This window comes from Frieseomelitta varia, unplaced genomic scaffold (genome assembly GCF_011392965.1).
Source record: "Frieseomelitta varia isolate USP_RPSP 00005682 unplaced genomic scaffold, Fvar_1.2 scaffold_398, whole genome shotgun sequence".
NCBI lineage: Eukaryota > Metazoa > Arthropoda > Insecta > Hymenoptera > Apidae > Frieseomelitta > Frieseomelitta varia.
The window spans coordinates 20,430-37,792 of NW_025110143.1; the positions used below are offsets into that span (position 1 = coordinate 20,430).

The window sequence follows — 17,363 nt, forward strand, 5'->3', positions numbered from 1 at the left end:
AAAGAAGATGTACGTATGTAAAGCACATCTTTAACTACACTTGTACTTATTCGTACTGACCGTTATGAAGAAACGAGCTTTGGTAGCTTAGCCAAAAAAGCAGAACGTTTGTTACACATCGACTATTGTATAATCTCAAAAGAGTTTCTTCCTATTGTCGATAGTGAAATGAATTTCCGAGACTTTGGATCGAATTCTCGCGATATGCAAAACTTTTAAAACCTACATGGCTCTTCAACGTCATTTTTACTGTTTCAAAGAACTTTTATAATTGTTGAATTATCGCTAAATTGAGATAATATTTCAATGGGTAATTAAATCGTACGACAGGAAAGAAGGCCAAATTACGTTCGATGAAAACTCAGCAATTTAAAATAAATAGATGCTTACATTTTCGTAATTTGCCTTTGTTCGACAAGTGACGATTGTCTGTATATTGTCCAACCCTTTGGCAAGGACTCGAGATGAAATGCAATATACACGAAGTGGAATTTTCTCGAAGGAAAGTTTTCTGTTTCCTGCTGCCACCTAGAACAGGATACAGGCAACCGATGAAGCTGTGCGATTATACACCACTCGTGGACGAAAATATAGCAATTCGCAGGTACACTGCGTTGCAACTGTGTTATCACCGTGGCACAGCAGCGTAACCCTGAAATACGAGACACACATGCGTGTAATATTTTACATACATGGTATAACGCATTCACACGACTCGTAGAATCATACATGTATACGCACATGCACATGTACCTCTGAATAATCAGATTTTTGGCAAAATTGATACATCATGATTGCTTCTTTGACTATCGATCAGATAAAGAGAAATAATTGAAAATCACGCATTTAAGTATTCCGAGACGCACTTAAAGAGATTCTACGATAATCAATACTTTGGCGTCAACGTCCCTTTCAGTTTTCCTGCTGTGAAACCATGGCTGCGTATTCATTTTACATTGTAAATATGCATGTAAAGAGCACACGAAGCTGGCTCGTTTTCATCAAAGATACTGATACAAGTTACGAAGGGGTACAAGATACTGGGGATTTTGACGAAGCGCGAAATTGGCGAGGGAGGATGGTAGTAGCACATCATAGTACAGTATATAGTTACGGTCCTGGAGAAAGTCGGTATGGAGGGAGTGTGGATGCATGCATACGCGTGTTCACGTATCGTCCACGACAATAATTCCATGATTCATTGCGCACATTTTGTTAAAAGTTTCGAGTATATCGCAATTAGTAGAACAAACTGTTTTCACAGTTGTACGTTGCAGATTAATAATTTTGTTTGAAATTAGTTATGTTTCAATTAATTTAATTCCGGCAGTTCACCGAGGAAATGTAATTCAGGGAAAGACAATTTTGGAGCACAGCCAAAAAACGGGATTCCATTTTTATCACGTTTAAATGTTCTGAAAATACTTGGAAGACACCCAGCAGTTTTTTAAACATTTGTTAAGCTTATAGTAACTCAGATCATACATACTCTTATTTTTACTATTTTTGCTTTTTATTTACTCTTAATCTGATCCGGATGGGTCTTTAGCGACATATTGTTACTTACCGCTCTGGATATTGATTCAGACTACGTAATTATAGAACCAGTTGTGCTTCAAACTGTACATATGTATGTAAATTGATCGAAACAAACCTTTGTTTCCAAATTTTGCTCATGTACGTGCAATTTCATTTAGAAATTTCGACAGGTCGATTTGATATTTGATAATTTGTAATTAAAATATGTATATATGAGCTTTTTGACATAAAAAGGGATAAATGTTAAAGACTAAAGATCACATTGAAGACCAATTAACAGAAATTTCAGCAACAATCCATCTAGTTTGCCAGTGAAAAGAAGAAATTAACGTGTCAATATCTTTCAGGCTTTCAGTATCGTGGCAACGTGACCGTTCCTCCTACCAATCGTTCGATAACAGCCAATGGCGGATCACAGCGGGTAGTTTGACGATTGGTACAGCCCTGGTGAAATGCACGTACACGTGGGTGCCTTGGTCGTGGTCGTGGCGCCCATGCTCAACAGCCGTAGCCGGCAGAAGCGTGTATCGAAGGGTTCCATGATTCTCTGCATACACGCGTGTATCTACATACGTGTGAATACCGTGCACACACATCTATAAAACGTAGTCGATCAGACTAGAGTTGACGAGTAGTATCAGTATCAGTATCCTAAACGCAGCAGGGTGGTCATTGCTCATGCGGAACTGGCAAAAGGACAACGACAAAAATACACGTAGAGAGAAAGAGAGAAAGAGATACACGTGGGCTTGTTGCAGCAATTGAGAGTTAGTAGCGTGGAGAAGAGGTTGGCGATCTGTGTTATCACTTTATCGCATGGAACACGCGTCGCACGCTTGTCTGGATTTCGGCAACAAGCGAGCGAACGAAACGTGAGAGGCACGAGACGGGAGGCACGACTCCAGAGCGTGCACACATGTACATACATAACATACGTGCCTAGAGGTGGGCGCGATAAAGACATTCGATAAAGAACACACGACACCACGCTTCGGTGTTGTGTAGTTTCCGTTTCTTTCCCGCTTACGATCATTCGTAGTTGCTACGTTCTCCCTTCCCTTCGTTCACGCTCTTTCATTGTCCCTCTTGCATGCTCTCTGTCTGACCGTCTGTTTGTGCCTCGTGGTGTGTTGCCGATGGTACACAGTCACAGTACGGCCAGCAGAAGCCTGTAACATAGCACCGGCGAATGGAGAACGCGTTCGCCAATCGTTGTAAACGAAAGTGCGGGTGTTTCGTCGTTAAGCAGCATCCCCGCAGTTAACTTATCGGCGCGGTTCGCGTTAATCGAGAACAAACGGTGTGCGCGTCGAGCAACCGAAGCTCGAGCAAAGTGTTGTGTCTGGTGGTGGTTGCGTTGATAGCAAAGATCGAGGATAGCAAAGAATGGAGCGGTTTCGAGTCACACCGGCCAATAATACGTCGCAGTATGCGCCACAGCAGCAGCAACCATCGCTCGACTATGGTAAGTGGTTGTTTATTTATTTTTTTTTTTTTTTATATATACACGTGGATCAAGAGGTTAAACGTACGTACAAACGAGCGCAAGAGTGCAGCCTTATTTACGATCACGCTGACGCACACGCGTCGCGTTATTCAACAGAAATTTTTGCAGACCTGTACACGCGTAAATGTAAATCGGCTATCTGCTTGAGACGTATAATTTACACTCTCTTCTCTCTCCTCCAGCAGATTCTGTGTAGATCTTACAAGATCACGTTAAGTAACTACAAGCTTGCACGAAAGAGCGAACGTTTTCTATTTTAACGGGATTAGAAATATATCTGTTAAAACGTTGAGCAGAGCTCCACTCTATTAAAGGTTTACGCCTCAAGGTCGATCGATCTTCACGGACGGTCACCGCCAGAAATTTCCGAGTAAAACGATTATTTAACGAGAACAGTCTTCCTTTCCCTTTATTTTTCATCGAAGCCTCCATCGAGAGGAAAAAAGTCCGAGAGATCACACCTACCTACACATTACTTTTGATCAAAATTATACCTCGTAGATTACGTGGAATTATACTCCAGTTTGAAAGAAACATTGGCTCCAAAAAAAAAAGAAGAAAAAAAGAAAAAAAAAAAAACAGTCAGGATGTATACGTACGTACTTTGTTATCACTCGCGTTGATCTAGAGAATAGTCGAGCAAATATGAAGTAACTCGATTATCGACCGTAACAACAAGTTACGCATTCACGCAACGCAGCACCGATACCGATATCGGTTTGGAGTGAAGCGAGTCTGTTCAACGTCGGGTATCGGTCGTGGTAGGCGTGAGCGCGTTACACCGGCTGGGACAATGGACAAGGCTAAGTTTAAATTCTAAATGCATATGTGCATAGTAGCACGGCGTGGCGTAACGTTACCGATTTCCAGACGTGTTTTCACGCTAACTGGGCTTACCTTTGCGGCTTCGTTCCGTTTACTTCGGTCAGACGGTCTACCTAGTCGTCCAGCGTTGTTCAGCTTTCGCGGCGGAATCGTGATTCGGCCGCGTGTCATCCAGCTATCGATCGATCAGCCGCTTAATAACTCTGCGCGTCCACTCAGTTTCGTGAGTCAGCGCGCTTCACTCGAGACCGATCGTCTCGTTGCAACCAGCAACAAGAAAAAGATCCAAGCAGCGCTGGACCTTGGCGTTTTAGGTACACACGCGCCTCGTCTATTTTCGTTTCGGACGTTTCCCAGAGGCGTGGTCGTCTCGAATAGTCGATATCCAGGATCGCGGTGGATTTGCATAAGAAATTGGACGTTTGGCCGAGTCGGCGAGCTCTATTACGTATCGCCGAGCTAAAAAGGGGATGGTTTTTCGTGACTCGTTTATCCTTGATTCGAGACGGCCACGCGCTCGTTCCCTCTACAGAGATCAACCATACTATGCATGTACACACATGTGTCCGTAGATCGAGTTCTCTCGCACGCGTTTCTTTCGCGAGAATGTTTCTTTTTTTTTTTTTTTTTCTTCTTCCGTTGTCGAGAAGACTGGCGTCGCGTCGCGTCGCGTCGCGTCGCGTCGATGAACTGCGGAAGAACGACGGAAATACATGTAGCTGGCTATTGTCGAGCGATATCCAGAGCGGCGGCTCCGAAAATAAAATATCGAACGTAACGCCGCAATTGTCAAGGTTGGCCACCTTGGTTTTTTACCCGAGTAAAAGACCAGTAAAAGAGGCGAGATTTGCTTATCGAGTGTGTGTTTCTCAGTGTCTCTCAGCACCGTTAGACCCGGTAGAGAAAGAAGAGAAAGAAGAAACCCTAACGAGGAGCGTTACATAAACGTGATCGCTCCGATTCGATTTCGAATCGCCGCGCTGCACGGCGTAACCTGTTTAATAGCTCGCCTCGTGTCTCCAGACAAATTACCGTTGCGTAATCCCCGTAAACTGTACCGTGATAACGAGAGCAGTTGTGTAATTGTTAATCTCGTTCCTTTAACACAACGTACCTCCGGATCCTCGAGGTAATTAAACGGTATCGCGCTTAATAAATCACGCTCAACAGCTTGCCAGTCGGAGTCTCGTCAGTTGGATATGCCGTAACTACCGTTGTTCGATATCTACTCTGTGTGTCGAGTCTGTTAAAACATTATTAGTATGTCACTATCAGTACCGCCGGTACGCCACCATCTTCTTCTTTCGTCCGAGAGAAGGTTTCCTCCATCGACGACACACGATCGAGGCAGAGATAATTCTTTCTCCTTGGACGATCGTCGCATGAGAACCACTCGTAGTCCTTCTCGCCAGTCGAAGGTTCAAGTTGGTCGGACGAGAAACCCAACGGTTTGTGGCGGGGTAAAAGGGGCAGCTGCATCCCTGCTACAAAAGCCGAGGCAGCAAGGGGTCGATAATCATGCAACTCCACTCTACACGTTGTATTTCGCCGCACACAGTCGTTCGCGACCCGTGCACGTGGTCGATTTGCGCACCTATCTCTCTCTCCTCCCTCGATCAACCGACTTCCCCTTCCTTTTCCTTCTTTCTCTTTCTTTTCCTTCCGTGAGGCACATTGTCGATCAATCTCATGGTGTGAGAGAACCACGTATGACCACCTAACGCGCGACATAGTTCCCGCCCGCGGCGTCTAACAAATGCGTTCGCATTTGTCCAAATTATCGTACGTATTTCATCGTATCGACAGAGCGAACTCGTTCTCGAAGAGAAACGACGAATAGAGCGGTAGAGTATACAGCGATGCGCTACATCCTTTTTCCCCCCTCTGCTCGTAGATTTACCAAGTAGAGACGTTGGCGTCTTTTTCTCCAAGTAGACGCGAACGTGTCTACCCCTTTTTTTTTTTTGGAACCGAGTCGCGCAGTTAATTTCAAGGCGGGCTACTTGGCACGAGATCGAGCACAAATCGCAGTTTGCTACCTTTCAAACTTGCAGTTGCAAGAATCTCCAATCGAATTAAATCGAATCGAGGGAGAAACGTGTATCTGTATCGTGCATCTGTACGATGTACGTGCAAACTGTAGATTACTGTAAAATACCAGGATATTCATCATCATCATTTTTCTGCGTTTTGTTCTCTTCGTAGCTATGTATCTGTACGTCGCGTCGTGTTTTAGGCAAATAGAAACAGTTTCGTGCGATATATCGCGTCTCTCGTCGAGGTGTCGTCGCGCGATGAAACGTGGCGCCCTCGGCCACAAAAGAAACTAGAGCGCGTGCCTTTATGAGCCACCAGGGGTAGAACCCCTTTTTCTAGCTCTGCTTCTTTACCGGTCTACCTAATCTAGAGGACACTCTTGTCCGAATCCCTATTCGAAAACGATTCTCTTCTACTGTTAAAAACTCCTACTGTTGCAAGGGGGTTGCTTGCATCGATCGTGTTCAAACTCTTTCATTCGTAATGAACAGGAATGTTTAGTTGAACCAATTGCACTTTCTTTTCGGGCAAATCAATCAATCGTCGCGTTGACGGTGAGGTTGACTCAACGCTCTCAAAGTTCATTAACCTCGTCTCCTTAACCTCCGGACACACGTTCAATCACGCGTGTAATTGCGAATCGAAAGCCCAACATCGATGCCCCAAAGGACAAACGGCTTTTCAGCCGCGTGTTTCACAATAATCGATTAATTGCAAGTTTGCTCGTGAATCGAGTCGAGTCGATGCGGTTCGATTAGAACGCGACGCCGTCTATTTGCCGCAGTCCTCTAACCTCTGGAATTTACCGCTTAATAATTAAGCCTTCGTTCAACTTTACGTTGGCCAAATTTCGTTGCACTAAATTTGCATGTTTCTCTGCTGTATATATCCCGCTACGTGTAACGTTTTCATCTCCAGTTTACACCAACGTTGGATTACACTTTATCGTAACGAGCTTAAAGCAGAAATACCCCTGTTACGAAGCACCAGCGAAATAGATATCTTTTGGATGAAGAGCTTTAATCCCTTTGCGCTCGACTGTCCCCCGCAATGGGACATTCACACTTAAATTTAGCTAAAATTGTAAAATTTTTTTTGTACATTATAAAATCGATATGATATAACGACGTAAGAATAAGAATAATAAAGAGTAACATCTTACTGACCCTTACGAAAGTTTATAAAATGGCGAAGAGAATTTTTCAAGAGATTGAAAATTATGACAAGGCTTTAAACAAGGTCCTATATCAAAGAGACACAGTCAACAAAATTTCGTGCTGAAATTTACAATAGGATGATCATTTCCAACGCCGTATCATTTTACTTGAAGTGATACTTCACTCACGTATTTCGTAAATAAATTGCAAGAAATATTTTGCGAGGGCAAAGAGTTAATTCAACATGCGTTGGCATTTCGTTGCATCAAACTTGCATATTTTTCTGCCACATCCCTCTACGTGTAACATTGTTTCTCATCTCCATTTTATATCAAGGTTGGATTACCCTTTATCGTACAAGACGAGCTTAGAGCAGAAATATACTCCTGTCGCGAAGCACCAATGAAATAGATGTCGTTTCGCAAGAGAGAAAAGTAACGCGACGGATATAGCTGGACAGGTGGATGGAAATAGAAATATTTAGGGATATTCTCGTCGGCTCGCGTCGTTAGATTCCAGCCGATCGCGACACATTTTGCTCTTGATCGTCTCATCGACCATCGACCGTCGAGGTACGTTTTTACGACTTTCTTCTTCGAGTAGATGGAGCAGAGAACGGTGCCTCGAGGCATTGCGCCGGTCTCGCACGCGATTAACAGCCGCTCCTCGGGAAGAAAGAACGGCGAGAAGAAGAGACGTCGCGTCGCGGCGGTGAAAGAAGAAGAAGAAGAAGAAGAAGAAGAAGAAGAAGAAGAAGAAGAAGAAGGGGAGGAAAGGAAGTGAACTAGCAACTAGAAGAAAACCCTCCGCTACGTCTGCACAAATGAGGCACGTTTTAACAGACCTTTCTCTTTCAGATCGCAGGTGGCATTGTGCATCCACGTGCGTTCGCGCTTGTCCGCGATGTATTATTCACAGAGCGCTGTACACAGGTTTTTGCAACTACGTGTACGACTAATACGGAGCGACGCGCCGTATTATGGAGACGTTCAGACATTTCGCCAGCCGTGGCAGCGTGCCAGAGGCCAGAGCTCACAGAGAATTCGGACCATCGTCCAGTCCACCGTCCATGTGTTTATCAACAGTGAATTATGTCAACGTGGAGCGGCCGAGCATCCGCTAACGTCGAGGCGAACTCGTGATCTCGCCTTTCCAGCGTACCTCCTAACCGAACCAACCTTTATCCAGTCGTGGAAACGCTGTTTTCAGACTATTTTCAGCCTCTCTTCCGAATCGAGTTCTCCCTTTCGTCGTCGTTCGTCTCTCTTTCCGCAGTCTCTCCGGAATACTTGGGGAAACTGTGCAACGCCATTGTCAGCTTGCAAATTCCACGGAGGATTCTCTTGGGTTTTAATTCATCGCTGGTCCCTTGCCAGCCCACTCCCCGGTTAACCAGACCGGCAGGGGAAAGCCAAAGTTTTCTACGCGATCGTACCTATTAGCAAATTCGAGGACAAAGGCGAAACAATTGAAAATTAGTATAGTTGGATCACGATTCGCTCCGATCGAAATCTACTTGAGATCAGCGTTTAGCGAAGCTAGCGAGTGATATCTTCGAAACGAAGGAGAAAAAGATATTAGGCGTACCCATTTTGTTAAGTCATCGATTTTGACTTTTCACTTTGGTCATTCAGTTCTGCATTGAGAGAACGTTTACACACGAGAGAACGTTTTTCTTTATATTCTCCACGGAGGCATCCTATTAGCTAATTATCGCAAAGAGTTTAACATTGTCTCACTACCCTACTCGTAATTGCTTTTCATTTCTTTCACGCGGAATTTAGCGCAACAGAAACAATGGAAGAGGAAAATTTGCGATACCTATGGAAATAAGTGTTGAAGGTCAACAAATGTCGGCTAATGATTATGACCTGCCTGACTGACCGCGAACTGAACGACCAGTTAAATTTGACGATGACGCCTTCAAATCTCTAGTGGAATCTAAAGTACACAAGGTTAAATATACAGAAACTGCGCAAAGGCACCCTACGTGAAATCGGCAGGATACATAGACCCAAGGAATATGGGTTTAAACCAACTATCCAAGACCAACAAAGATGTTCGACGAACAGTTGGCAGTTCATTGTTCATCAGATTGCGTACAGATCCATTTCTAACCCAAAAGGATCGTCACCGGAGACGAGAAATGGATCTTTCCCGACAACTTTACGGCTTTCCAGACAATGGCTGTCTTTAAACTAGACACTAAAATCGTACCTAAACTCTGAGAAAAGGACGTATTATCGTTTTATCGTGCGTCTGGTGGGATCGTAGTGGCATGGAACTCATTTCGCGTTATTGAAACCTGGAGAAACAGTCACTGTAGACTTGTGTTGCCAACAATCACAACGACTGCATTCCAGATTGTTAGGAAAAAAGGGCAGTTTTAGGCAGATAAAAAGTGTGTCACTCCAGCAAACGTAAAATAATTGATTACTTACTAATTGGGTTTTTCAAAGTTATCAGTTGGCAGAGGCAACTTGCTTTCCGACAAACCTCCTCCATTCGCGGAACCTCCGTTCTCGGAGGGAATTCTCAAGCGTTTACACGGCCTGTATTGAAACCTCGAGGTAACTCTGGTTTTCTAAAGATCTGAAGCGTAACAGCGCTGGCGGGTCGCGTTATTTTCCTTTGGAAATGCCATGTATCCGGCGCGGCGCAACGTTCGTTTATTTAGTCACACAGTGGATCATTTCGAGGAATCCCGACGTTGGCAAGTTGACGAGCACTTTCTTTGTTACTCTCGCAGCTTTCCGTCGGGAAATTGTCGAAAAACTTTGGGCAGACTTTTGGCTCTCGACGATCGTGGTGTGTCTTGCTCTTGCTCGGATTTGGGTTGCCTTTTCACCAGAGACGGTCGCGAGAAATTTTTATCGTCCCTTTATCCCGCCGTCGATGGAAAGATTCGAATGGCAGATAGCGTCGACCTTCTCGGTTATTTAAAGAAACACCGCATGTCGCGACGTATATATTTTCTTTTCTTTTTTTTTTTTTCTTTCTTTTCTAACAACCTTCCTTCCGCTTTATCTCGCCGTTTCCCCACCCTCTGATTCGGCAAATGTTTTTTGTCAAGCCGCAAAAGCTCATGCTTTCGACTCGATCGCAAGTCGAACGTGCTTATCGATCGTCGGTTGAATCGGCAACCTCCAAATATCTGCGAGTGCCGCACACTTGACACCAATCTCTTTTCCTCTCCCATTTCCCCCCTTTCACAGTTCCTCTTTCACTTCTCTTCCGCTCTCCCTGCCACACGCTCCCCCTCCCCCCGTTTCTGGTACACGCTCGTTCCTTTATACCGGCTGCGTTCTATTTTTGCCCAACTTGTGTATTCCCTTCGCGCTCCACACATCGTAATCATTGTTCGGCGCGCGCGACTCGACACACGCGACACGTGTGTGGATCTTTCTGCTCCAAGCCGTGTGGAAGTTCCTGCTCGCACGTGGCTCCGTTTCTCTCTTTCTCGAGAGCTCTCGCGCCACTATCGTCTCGTATTTAACAGTTTATTATCTCGATAAACTCGTGGAAACGCGGAGAAACGAGAGCGATATTTCATCTCGCTCCGTAGCAAGCTCCGTATAAAACGACGTCACGATAGTTCTCGTAAAATCGACCACAGCTGCTGGCCGTGCTTTCTCCACTTGTTCGCTCGTATCGGTCCGCTCACCCCCTTGGATATATTTTCGAGCTTACGTCGGGAGATTTCGAGAAAAGCGGAAGATCGCCGCCGGTCGTGATTCGGATATCGGTGTAATCGGATTGGCAAAAGTTCGAACAAGTTCGTGCCGATTTTTAAGGGAAATTCAAAGACAGTATCTTTACGCGTCTAAATACAGGCTGTTTCGTAACTTGTGGGACCCACATCGGGAGCTGATTGTACGCCTAAAAATAATGAAAAGAAAAATGTCCTATCTGTCTTCGTTTATGAGATATAATTTTACCATGAATTTTATAAACAGAGCAAACTCTGGTAAGCTAGTTTTACCAGGGATGCTATATTCAATTTTTATAATAATCATAATTGGGGGCGAACAAATCCCACACGTTATTGTGCATTCAAGACATCAACACCAGTTTAGTTTAAACGTATGGGCAGGAATAATTGATGAATTTTTAATTGGACCTTTTTTTCTTGATGGGAAACTAACAGGCACAAAGTACGTTGATTTTTTGAGCACGCGTTTACACGAAATATTAGAGGAAGTTCCAGTCGATATTAGACTTGGTATGCGGTTTACGCATGATGGAGCTTCGCCGCGTTTTAGCCGAGTGGCTAGGCAATTTTTAAATCAACACTTTGCAAATAAATGGATCGGTCGTGGAGATCCTATTGCATGACCTGCTCGTTCTCTGGATTCGAATCCATTAGATTTTCATTTTGTGGGGACATTTAAAATCTATCGTATACGCAACATCGATTGAACATGCTGAAATACTACGAAATAGAATAGAGCAAGGNAGAGAGAGTAACCAGATGAATGACAAGACGCGTGCAGGCTTGTCTTCAAATGCAACGTGGTCATTTCGAGCATCTTTTGTAAAAATAATTAAAACAGAAAATTCATTACATAATACTCATAAACGAAGACAGATAGGGCATATATTTATATGATTTTTCTTCATTATTTTTAGGCGTACAATCAGCTCTCGAAGTGGGTCCCTCAAGTTACGAAACATTCTGTATATTTATTCGTTCAATTATACAGGGTGGGCCACCACATATTGCCATCTGGATTTTACGTCATTATTATTACGCGTAGCGAAAAATGTTTCAGACGAAGTCGAATGGTTTCGAGAGAGGCATATTTTGATGATACTGGTTTTCTTGTAGGTGGACATCTGAATGTCATTAACGTTTTTTTTAAAAATGGAATCATATATCTTTTATTGCATCGGTTGATGCACCTTGACATTCTTTACAAAAAAAGTATTAATAACCTATTTATGTTAAAAGGTCATTAGTTTAGGAGATATTTCAATTTCAATGTTGCTAGGAAGTAAGGTGTACGCTGAGCCTCCGACTACAATGGCCAATACGAGAGACCGTATCATCACTGAGAGTGTAATGAAATAACATCATGATACATTACACAATGCGAGTGAATTATTAATCTATCGATATTCAGAAAATGTCGTGATGTATAATGGTCGTCACATTGAACCTTTTCTGTAAAGTAAAGTCATTACAACATTGAAAAAGAGGTCGTGATTTCTATTCGGTGATATCGTCAGCCGACGAGTTCAAAAAGAAAGCGACGAATTATTGTACACGGTCACTCGTTATGGTCCGCGAACCAGTTGCCAGCGCAAGGGACAAATCAATTTATTTCAAAACGGCTCTTTTCCTAAAGATACGATTGAAATATGTTCTGTGCCCTTTGACGTGTACAGAAAAGCGTAATATGTCATCCAATGCCATCTAGTCAAAGTCTAGGCACGAACTTAAACTTTCCGGGCAAATCCGGAATATATCGTGTAACGTATGTCTAGTCGGTGCTGTTTCTCTTCGAGAATTCGTGACGTATCCCCGAGAATGAACGTCAATTGACACTACGGACACTAGCGGGCTACTCGGTGGAACGATCTTTCCCACAGCTATCTGCTTCGTGAAACATCCAGCCGCTGCTGCGTTAACGTCGGCTCGTTCGCCTCCAACGACTGACGAGCGAACCAACTTTGAGTCTCCGTACTCCTCGATGTTGCTCGCAACCTGCATGACTGACTTCCTCTTCCTGGATCTCTTTTCAGGTACCTGCCTCCGGTGACAACGACGATCGTTATTATCGCGAGTAACTTGACTCGGTTCGCACGGTCAAACGAAAAAGACGCGATCTTGCAATTTATCGGGCGCAATATATCGAGTATTCTCGAAGTATTCTCGAAGACGGAAACGATGAAAAGGTTGGACTGGAATGTGGCCGCGGCTCGCAAAGAGGGGTCGCAAACTCTGGAAACACCGTGCCCATTGATCCCTGACTTTTCAATTAATCGTTCTGCTCTTGATCACCCGCGCCACCGTGGAGAAGGCGGCACGCTTTGAGGCTGCGACGTTGATTATATATTTGCACGCGGGCGAACGAACGTGGGAAACGCGAATAGTCTTCGTAAACGTCCCTCTGCGTTTCGAGTTTCAGCTTGAAATCGTGCACTAGAAATGTCCCTAAAAACACGCACGTGAAAAAGCAGAAAATAAAGTTTCTTACTCAGTGTGAAAGAGAGGAACTTTTGTTTACGAGACGAAGATTTCAGCAGAAGAGTTCGTTACAGAGTCGCGTGCGTTCTCGCGTTTATCATTTAGCGAGAAAATTTCTCGGGCTTGCGTAAGACGATTGTAAACAGGACGACGATATGTGTGTGTGTGTGTGTGTGTGTGGCGTGGTACATGCGTGGCATGCAGTGGGCAAGGGAGAGAGACGTACGCGCGTACGCAACACCCAAGCGTTAACAATTATTTTATTATTGGCCCAATTACGCCGTTATTGTTTTCACACAGGCGCGGCGCGACGCGACGCGACGCGACGCGTCACTCGAAGCGGTTTGCGGCGGCTTCTGCAATCGTCAGGGTGATTCAACCGGCTGGATTTTTACATTCCTCCGAGCGTTCGTTCGGTCGCAACACGGTCACACGTTACGCGTCTGTCGTCGTAAGAAAAAAAATTTCCACCGACTGTACGTCGTTTCGTATTCTCTCGCCAATCTTCAAATGATGGAATCGTCTGTCGTCATTCGTATCTGTCGTTGCATTTATTTCTCTTCTCGAGTTTCTCTTTTCCAGTCGTAAATCGTCCGTTTCCCTTTTTTCTCTTCCTGCCAAGTCACCTGCTGGTGCACTTCCGCGTATAATCCTTGGGATTCGAAGGATCATTCTCCCACTGACGTGGATGGAAACGAACGAATGGATGATGGATCTTGCCTTGATTTTATTACACAGTAAGCCCAGTGGCTTGAATACGCGATTCTTGCTTGAAGTGTGATTCTTGCAAGAGTGTTGGAACAATGACTGATGTCGATGTTTCCTCTTTGAAGTACGCGAGAATTGAATACTGAACGATATATGTACGTACGTACGTACGTGGCAAGATGGACTGCGACTAAAGTAGTGAGTAACTTTACTTAACTGAACTGACGAACCAACTGAACTGTCGAATTCTTTCTTTTTTGCCTGCAGTGCCTGCAGGGCTTCTGCTCCTGCATTTAAAAATTCTTTGATCAATTGTGTTGTTGTTTGTTTGTTTGTTTTGTTAATTTTGTTGCAAGTGTTGCGAAGTTTACAGGAGAAGTTTCCAAAAACTTGCTGTACCTTCAACTTTTATCGTTGATGTTGTTTGCTTACCGGTAGCCTGATTTCGATCTCTAATCGACCGCTTAGACTTGGCGTGTCTGTACATAATTATCGGCTCGATACAAGTGTTTGTATAATATAATTTTAATGCGTTTCTCAAACTTACTATTTGTTGCCTGTTGAAGGATATATTTTTTTGAGGACAGAAGTAGAGGCAAGGTGAAAAAATTCCTAGAAATATTCTAAATATTTTAAATTTATAGCCCCGTATAAGGTCCAAGGTCGATTCTATCGTGTCCTCGCCGATCACGCGATTGAAAATTGAAAACCTCGTCGAGAGCTGTTCGTCCTTTTCCGCGTTTCGAGGCTTCTCTGTAATTCGTCGCTCTATCGAGAGCTCCGCTCCGAGATTACAGGTACAGCAAACTTGGAAATTCTGACAGCGGCAGCAGCAAGTCGGTGTGTCTACGGTATTGCTTCCGTGTCCAAAAGCAATTTTGGACCCGGATAGGTTGCCAGTTGCTTTTCCGTCGCGGCAGACGCGCGTAGCGAAATGTCTCTCGCGACCTCTCCTGGCCTCTCATTTTCCCCGAGCAATATTACGCGCGAGATTGTGCTCGCCATTTCGCTGCTCCAACAACTTGCGTTTTTTCCCCGTTTCGACAAAAATTCGCCAATTAGCGTTCGCTTTCGAACGAATTCGATGTCCACGAGATCAAACGAGAGAGATAGAGAGAGAGAGAGGGGGGGGGGGAATAGGTCGAACGCGCTGTCCCTCTCATTTTCGTGAGTGCACATCAAGATTCGGAGGGTGGAAAAAAGAAAACAGGTCTGCGACCCATTTTCTCCGTTTTAAATACCGGCCACAGCCAGCCTGAACACGTACACACGTTTACGCCGCGGTTTCAATATTCATTAGAATTCACCCAACGTTTCGTACCGCTTTGCCAGCGTTACACTGCGCTGCTCTTCTTGTCTCCCCCGTGAGAGACACCTAACTCTTCTCTCTCTCTCTCGGAGACGAACCCAAGCCAGGCCCAATTCGATTACCGCCTTTCCGCACCGCGTCCGCGTTGCCCTGATTCCGCAAGCTACCGATCCCTGTTCTTCGATTCCAACCACGAGAAATTTCTACTCTCGCCTTGTTGTTGTCCATTATCTTTGATTTGCCCGTCTGCCTGTCTGGTTAGAGCGCTTTCACTCACCTCTCGTCGTTCGTTCGTCGACTCAGGAATCGAGTTGGAAACCGCGAGGCGCGGGTCGCGACAAAATCTACAGAGCGAAAGAAACGAGGATTTTTCGTAGCTGTCGTTTATGGTTATGATAAACATGGCTGTACAGTACCATGGTGTCATTCGAACACACATTCGCGGCAAACATCGACGACGCGAAAAACTCTGCGATATTCGTACGTTCCAAAGACTTGGGAGACAGCGTCACGTGGCACAGTATTTTAACGTCAATTTAACGCCAGTTTATCCGCGTCACGATGGAAACGGTGTTCGAACTGATTCTCGCCAACACACTCGAGGCTTTCCAACGCGACGTCACGTTCCGGGATCATTCGAGACATCGCGAGACGATGCCGGGGACGAGCGTCAACACGTCAACCGATCGGCAAACGAGCCTATAATCTCGCGAATCAAAGGACGTCGCGTCTCTTTATTTTTCCGTCGTATCGTATCAACTCGCTTCGTTGCTCCGATACTCGTTCTATCTGCTCCTGGTGGACAAACGATCGTACGAAAAAAACGTGATTGCATTCGCGAACGCGAATTGAGACAGCCGTCCGTCCTTCGGTCCGCTCGTTCGCTACTTTCCTTCTTTCTCTCTGTTATACTCCCGTCTCTTCTCTATCACACGACACGTCCTGTAATCTTGGAGACGAAGCGCGGCGACCTCCTTGACGCGATCGAATCTGGGACACGTGACTCTGCGACTCGTTCTTCTCTCTTCTTTCTTCATTTTCGCGACGCGCGACACGCGATAACACCTTTCGACTCCCGTGAATCTTCCGTTTCAATGTCTTCTTTTGTCGTTGGACAGAACGACGTCACGCTGTCACGCGTGACGATTTGGACGAGCGTTTTCAAATCGATTCGAGGAGTAACGACGTTGCTTTTACGCCGTATCGTCTTGTATTTACCGCGACAAGCCTCGACAAGCTCTGACGTTTAAGTATGTACGTTATGCTCTTTCTAGACTTTCGTCGAGAAAATCGCGTTCAAATTGGCCATCGAATAAATCGGCGAGACGTTACGTGTACGTGTACGAGCATAGGGCGACCAAAGTGGCGAAAGTTGACGAGGAATTGGAACTCTCGTTACGCGTCAACGACGCCTCCCGTCCTCGAAGCAACGCCACCGATTCTTCCGGTGATTTTCACACACGACCAGAAACTATTTCCTCGGCCATCTCCGACGAGATTTGCCAGATAGAAAATATCCAATCCCAGTATCCCAAAATATCCCCCCCAGGCTCGCCTCGAGATGAAATTCTCTTCTTCAAGATTTCAGAGAGAATTTGTTTTTCGTTTCGATTCACGCAATTTGTTTACACATTCGCGCGGAAAGAAAAAAGAGAAAGAGAGAGAGAGAGAGAGAGAAGAGAATGGAAGGACGTTGGACGATCTCGACGGCCAGACGTCGAGTACTACGCGCGTCAGCGAAGAAGAGGAAGAATCGTGCAAAGATCTTTCAGTTGGCTGGCCTACGTGCCGGTTTAGAGGCTATCGGAAGTGGGAGTAGCTGCACACTGTAATGTTACGCGTTGCATAATATATATATAGTATTTTGTGGAGGGTCGTTTAAGATGGGTCGGGGGTGCAGACGTCTCCGTCCTCTTCGTTTTCGCGCCCGTTTCACCCCTCTGTCGGCAGGATTTCATCGACCAATCGGTGCCGGGGTGGAGAGCTTAAGCCGCACCACGGCGTCAGCAGCTCTTCTCTTTCGCGAAGGCCTTCCTCTGTTTCACCTACATTTACGCCTCTTGTCTCTTTTTCTTCTTTTTTTTTTTTTTT

The 17,363-nt window shown here is 45.0% G+C and overlaps 2 protein-coding genes across 6 annotated transcripts in view; one reads left to right on the forward strand and one right to left on the reverse strand.

Annotated features, from left to right (window-relative positions):
* Positions 1-1,783: 1,783 nt before the first annotated feature.
* LOC122531411 lies at positions 1,784-4,179 on the reverse strand. 2 transcript variants are annotated; one of them, XM_043659320.1, is made up of 2 exons: positions 3,944-4,179; positions 1,784-2,135 (listed from the first exon to the last, which is right to left on the reverse strand). In XM_043659320.1, the coding sequence occupies exons 1-2, from the start codon at positions 4,040-4,042 to the stop codon at positions 1,920-1,922; spliced, it is 315 nt and encodes a 104-aa protein (XP_043515255.1). In that variant the 5' UTR covers positions 4,043-4,179; the 3' UTR covers positions 1,784-1,919. The 2 variants fall into 2 exon arrangements, with proteins under 2 accessions (XP_043515255.1, XP_043515256.1); XM_043659321.1 differs by lacking the exon at positions 1,784-2,135 and adding an exon at positions 2,604-2,708.
* LOC122531394 (solute carrier family 12 member 4) overlaps positions 2,701-17,363 on the forward strand; it is a 95,091-nt gene continuing 80,428 nt past the window's right edge. For all 4 annotated transcript variants that reach the window (XM_043659272.1, XM_043659273.1, XM_043659274.1 and 1 more), the window contains exon 1: positions 2,701-3,004. In XM_043659272.1, the coding sequence (XP_043515207.1) occupies positions 2,926-3,004 (79 nt within the window). In that variant the 5' untranslated portion in view covers positions 2,701-2,925. The remainder of the gene's footprint in view (positions 3,005-17,363) is intronic.

Coding starts and splice junctions, on each gene's coding strand:
- LOC122531411 (XM_043659320.1), bottom strand. CDS start 4,042: ATGACACGCGGCCGAATCACGATTCCGCCGCGAAAGCTGAACAACGCT. Junction 2,136..3,943: donor AACGGAACGAAGCCGCAAAG/GTAAGCCCAGTT, acceptor TACGTTTTATAG/ATGTGTGTGCACGGTATTCA.